The sequence below is a fragment of the Monopterus albus genome, unplaced genomic scaffold, assembly GCF_001952655.1.
Source record: "Monopterus albus unplaced genomic scaffold, M_albus_1.0 scaffold12.1, whole genome shotgun sequence".
Lineage (NCBI taxonomy): Eukaryota > Metazoa > Chordata > Actinopteri > Synbranchiformes > Synbranchidae > Monopterus > Monopterus albus.
In genome coordinates, this window is record NW_018127892.1 from 1,741,458 (window position 1) to 1,747,605 (window position 6,148).

Consider the following 6,148-nt stretch of genomic DNA (forward strand, 5'->3'; position numbering starts at 1 on the left):
ATCAGATGAGAAAACGAGGTTTCAAATATCTTTAAGAAATGAGTTGGTGAAGCACTGAAGATTTTACATCTTACTTCAGTAATTTGTAGGTAAATACTGAGAGTATACTGGCCAAGATAATTCAAGAGCATTTAGTATTTGACTGTCAGACAGATGTGATTGATTTCCCCATTTTTCTTCTCAACTTTTTCCCATTTCATTCTCAGAATCTGACCTTTTTGTTATAGGTGGATTTATGGAGGAGACTCCAGTGATGTGTACAGTGACTGTTGTTAACAATAATGACTGCTGTAAATGTCTTAGTTCGGTTAAACTGAACTGAAAAAGCAGACAGCTTGGCAGAAAGTAGCTCCAAATAATGTTGAACTTGTCCAGATGGCCCAGTATTTCTGAAATAACATAATGCTCGTATGTCATCTTTATCATCATCATCTCAGCTGACTGCATGAGGTCCTGTACTGTAAACATCATCATTGCTGTTGTGGTGACCTTTTTGTGTGGAGTATTACTGGGCAAATTTCCCTCTAAATGTTACAGCTGTGGTAAGTCGTGGTCTTAAAAACATAATGTCAGTTGTTCCCATTCTCCTGTTACTTGAAGAAATGTTTTATTTTAAGATTTAACCCAAACTGCAATTGTTATTTAGCCTTTGCCATATTCTATAGTTAGTACACATGACTTTTGTAGGAATGGTTTACTGCAAAATGTCGAAAATTAACATTTAAAATCAGTTGTTGAACATTATTTGCTGAAATAGATGAAAACATTTTTGGTAGCAAGTGCTCGGAGCGCCTTCAGGAAAGACTCCAGCATTGTAGAGACACAGTGGAGGTACTGAAGTCCTTCCCAGCTGTGTTCCAGCTGTGTTCCAGCTGTCACTTGAGCTTAATACGGCACTCCCTGCCTCAGCAGCCTGTGAAAGCCTGTTTAGTGTTGCAGGTCTGATCTTCAGGCCAAGAAGGACAAGCACTGGCTCAAAGAACTTTGAGAATCAGCTGATTTTCCGGCTTAACAAAGGTTATTGGTAATTCTTTGTTGCATGTTCTGCACTTAACTGATGTAGATCCTGAGTACAAAATGTTTGTTAGATAGATTTGAGCATAGTACATACTATCAGGAAGGTATTAGGATTGAGTTATTTATTTTTTAATAAATCACTTGGATTAATCATTCATTTTGACAGCACATGTTTATTGTGTATTGACAACCATACAAGGGTAATTGTTACTAATCCTGCCCTGGGAATCCTGCCCTGCTACACCAATTTTCTCATCCATTGCCCTCACAGATTCCTACAGCTAAGCTTGGATGTACATTTACATTAATGTATAGGTTATTGATGACGTGACTCTGATTTTTGACTTTTGCACCATTAGAATACTTATACGTAACTAACTAGTCATCATATCTTCTGCTCCATGAAACACATGTTAATGCTCAGGAGTACACATATATTCTTTATCTTTAATGTATTTGCATTGTACTAAAATGCATTTATTTTCAATGGGCATATATGTGACTGAAATGGTAGCCTAGTGCATCTTACATTTTTCAATATTAACATTTTAATATAACATTTGTCATTACGGCCTTTAGAAAAATATTTTTTTGAGGAGGTGGGGTATGGCACAATATGGTCCGTATGACATAAGCTTTTGTCCTTAATGGCATTTTCCTTACATTACTTCCACTTTTATACTTTAAGTAGTTTTAAAACCAGTACTTTTATACTTTTACTTGAGTAAAAAGCTTGAGTTGATACTTCAACTTGTACAAAAGTCTTTTTAAACGCTAGTATTTATACTTCTACCTGAGTAATGAATGTGAATACTTTTGACACCTCTGGTGTGTGAGTGAGTGTATAGCATAATGTATGGCAAATTGTGTGTATAAAGAATAACATTAAATTGTTAAATTTGCAAAAGGCCTCATGTGACTATGATTTTAGTGCAAATGCTCACTGGGCACCTGAACATCACCAGGGAGCCACTGTTATGTATTGTAATAATCAGGTTATTAACATATGATTTGCAATATTTTACAGAACATAAAAGAAGCATATTACACATAGTTATATCTGATGTTGTATTGTTTTATGATTATGTAGCCTACAAATGCTCAGCAGTGCACACATATCACACAGCAGGTTATTTGTCTTGAATACAGCCCACAGCTCACATGATGTCAGAGGATGCTGATAGCAATGCAAAGTTAGATCAAACACAACTAAATATTTGGACACTAAACCTTAAAAATAAAAGCATTCATTTGATATGGCAAACTTGCACAGCAATGAATGCATGAGAGGTTTTTATGTCTCAATTCAAAAAGTAACTGTCATTTTAGAGACAAAGGTGAAAATCCAGGGTTGGCTATATAGGTGAATTTATGAAAAGGTAGCTGATGTAAAATGAAATATAAATAATAAAACAGTCACAGCAGACTCTACATGCCTTAAGAGACAGCATTTAACAGTCATCCATCATCTGTGCCTGGTAACTGCTTTTCGACATTTACTGTTAGACATCAGGTCAGATCCATTTAGACCTTTGTACCATGTCTGTCCAGGAACACGTGCTTCTACTGCAAATGTTCATAACTGGTCCAGCTGCTAGAGCACATCTGGAACATACAGGAGAGTAGTTTCCATTATCAGACAGTGCTTCTAAAATGCTGTACTTGTTGGTGTTTGTTGCTTTCTCCTAATGAAAAAAGCTTTAGTGAAAACACTTATTTGTGTATGATGCTGTATATTTGTTATTTTGATGTCAGTCAACATTGACTTTACATAGTCTACAGCTATCTTTACAGAGTTAGTTACAGGTAAACAAATTAGTGTAATCAAAACTAGTTAATACCAAATTAAATCTGGTATATTTTCATTTTTATTTACATTGAGCAACAGCAGTATTACATTCAAAAGTTATCAACATGGACTTTATTTTGAAAACTGGAAGTTGCCTTTATTTTTATTTCCGCGTGCCTGACACGACTGGGCTCTTCTTCGAGCGAAAAGTGTCGCTGTGCGTAATCTTGCTAGAAGCTGCGGAGGTCTGTTAGTTCAGGTAACGAGTTTTGTGTGTCGAAGCCGTAGGAGCTATCCCACTGGACACCGGGCTACGATCTGCTAAGATGGCAGAGCTGAGGCACCGTGGAGCCCGAGACACCGACCCCGCGTTACAACAGCAGGCGTCGGAGGACAAGGTAACGTCAGCCAGGACACGGTCCTGCCATTTGGAAGCGATGCTAACGCTACACATGTATCATTAGCTAGCTATCCTAAGGCATCAAGTTTGTGGCTTGTGTAGCCAAAGAGTCGTGACAATATCACTGTAAACCTGGCATGTTAACATTGTCTTTTATTTAGGCACCGGCACTTAGAAGAAAAACAGCTAACGCTAACTGTGCCTTAAACCCCGTTACAATCCATTGAAATGCGCTAACATAACGTTACAAACCGCCTGCCAGACTTACTACCCAGATTTCAGAGTGATTGGCTGATGCTGCTTATGGTCCTCCTGGGTCTGTTTACGTCTTGAAAACAGACAAACCATATGCAAAAGTAAACATTTGATTCGTATTAGCCCTGTTTTTCATTATGAGGTACACGGCGTCCTATAGAAGGACTTTGTTTACTAAAATAACCTGTAAGCTATATTTTATGCTAAGGAAATCAACATACATTTTGCTGCTAACCACATACACTTGGACACATCACCTAAGCTTTGATAAAGCCACAAGGGAAGCTCTCCGTGTTACTATCTCTAACTGCTCAGGACTCTTTGCAGCTGCTAACTATTTGTTTAAAGAACAGCATTAGCCAAAGTCAACTATTTACGACCATGGCTCGCACACATAACTTATCCCCTGCCCTTTTTGTCTATAAGGATGCTCAAACAGAAAACAAACGAATGTGTTACCAACATGGATGACGAAGTTGCTTTCCAGCTAATATCGGCGCCGAGAAAGGGGCGTGGTGGTGTGACGGATGTGGGGATGGATGTAGGTACCAGAGGACGTTATCACTGAAAACTGGAGGACTTTCAGCTACAAGCGGATGGGAAAGTAGTCGAGGCATTAGTTACATCGATACAACAAACAGAGGAGTGTCAGGGGAATGTTAATGTACTATTAAGCTCTCTTTGGTTGGGCTCTTTCTTTAATGTTTCATTCCTCTTACTGGTCTTGACGTGTTTGATAGAAGGTGGGCTGCTAACTGAAAATAGCTTTTATGGTACACTGTCATGTTATGGGCTTTTAACAATTAGGTATGGGGGGGGCTATTTGTTTTTGTATTAAATAAGATCTGAGTTATTCATTACTAATTATCTAAACTCTATTTTTCAATAGTTTGTGGATTAAAGGTCAGAAGTCAGTGGAATGCACAGCTGAGCCAGGAGTGACATTAACACATCTAGAGTGTGTACGTCACATCTTTCTGTTGTGAAGCCCTCCACCTGGTACAAATGCCAAGATAGGACCAAGATTTTAGTGTGAAATGTGGCCACACACAAGTGTAGATGTGGAAGCTATGGTAAATGTTTGTGCCACAAAAAGAGTCCCACAACATGATGCTGAAACTCAAGAAATAGTCAAATTTTTGTTTATTCACATGATCCCTGGAAGTTTCAATTTAAATGACCATCTGATCACATGTGGTCTTGAACATGTCAAAACAGTTCCTCTGACATCTTTGTTTCCTGTGAACTCACAGCACAACACAGCTGAAAACCTGAATGACAGACCTTCTCTTTTCCTTTTGCTTTACTTTCTGTGGAAGCTGCTCTCCTCTGGGTTTAGATTTCTGCCTAAAAGCTCTAAACCCCAGTAAAAGCAGGCTTGCACTCACCCTTTTAAAGCTTGCAGCTCTCATGATTTGGAGATAAACAAAACAGAGGCTCCCAGGGTTACCACTGGTATACCACGAGAGGAGGAGTGAAACATGTGTCTATTTTTAACTCAAGTATCCTGAATGACGGATATTGTTTCCATAGAAACCAGCAGGCGGAGAATGGGTCTGTCTCCACGTGTGTTCTTGTGCACGCTTCTACATTCAGTCGGTGGGTTCTGACAGCTGTGCACACTAGTTTGTAAGTGTGTCATGTAATTGGCAGGAAAGTCAGTTTCCAAATGTTAGAAAATGTGCAGTTTTGTATCTGTTAGCTTATTTGATTCAGAGAGATGGGGTGGCCAGACAGGGAAGTGTTTTGTGACACAGCTGTTACGATGTGGTCCTCAGGCTCAATATTATGTCTTTCTAAAGAGCCAAGTGCATTAGTGCAGGATGGTATTATTGCCACACGACAAAGGGTAAAAAAGAAAGAAAAATGCTTTGTTTTATTCTGAAATCTTTCTAGTTTCAGTGAGATATTTTTCACAGTAAAACATTCCCATTATGTGACTTTTTTTCATGAGTGATAGTCTATATGTTGTTATAACAAGTAGTTTCATGTTATAAATAACTATAGTGTGACAAATATCATCTGTTCTCAATATGAAAAGGGTCTTTTTAAAACAAGACATCTTTCTTGTTATAATGCTGCTGTAGAATCGGTATATAACATTATTGTCAAGTTGATCTACAGTCAATAGTTTATACCAAACTATACAGTGCTGTCATTTGGCAGTGATGCTCTTTTTTTTTTGTCTTGTGTTATAAATTCAGGTCACCTTTTTCCTTTACTGCAGTACGCTGATCGCTAAAAGCTCAAACTCACTCCCAAACAGGCTGTAGCATGTTTAGTTCAGCCAACGATTCTACACAACAAGATAGTTATTGCTAGCAAAGCCTATTAGCATCCTGTCACACACAGAAGAAGAACCAAAAGAGCTAACTGACAGGAATTACAGCAGAAATTCCTTAGGTTACCACTGGAAATATTGTTAACATCACTTATTTGATTTACAAATTTGATTTGATTTGATTTGATTTATTCATTCAAGCATGTAAAACAGTTGATATGTCAACACATGTAATTTCACACATATCCAACAATAATAATCCAATATCAATTTACTTATACCTAGTACATGCTTGAACGAAGTAGGAAGAAGTTAGACTTATCTAGTCCTACCCCATGACATCATCTTACAACTTTTAAGTCCTAAGCAATATCTCTACATAAACAATTATCCTCTACACCACACA

At 37.9% G+C, this 6,148-nt stretch overlaps 1 protein-coding gene across 1 annotated transcript in view; it reads left to right on the forward strand.

The window, feature by feature from the left end:
• Positions 1 to 2,967: 2,967 nt before the first annotated feature.
• The window catches only part of cds2 (CDP-diacylglycerol synthase (phosphatidate cytidylyltransferase) 2), a 17,589-nt gene continuing 14,408 nt past the window's right edge, over positions 2,968 to 6,148 (forward strand). The window contains exon 1 of the mRNA XM_020590597.1: positions 2,968 to 3,204. Within this exon, the coding sequence (XP_020446253.1) occupies positions 3,133 to 3,204 (72 nt within the window). The 5' untranslated portion in view covers positions 2,968 to 3,132. The remainder of the gene's footprint in view (positions 3,205 to 6,148) is intronic.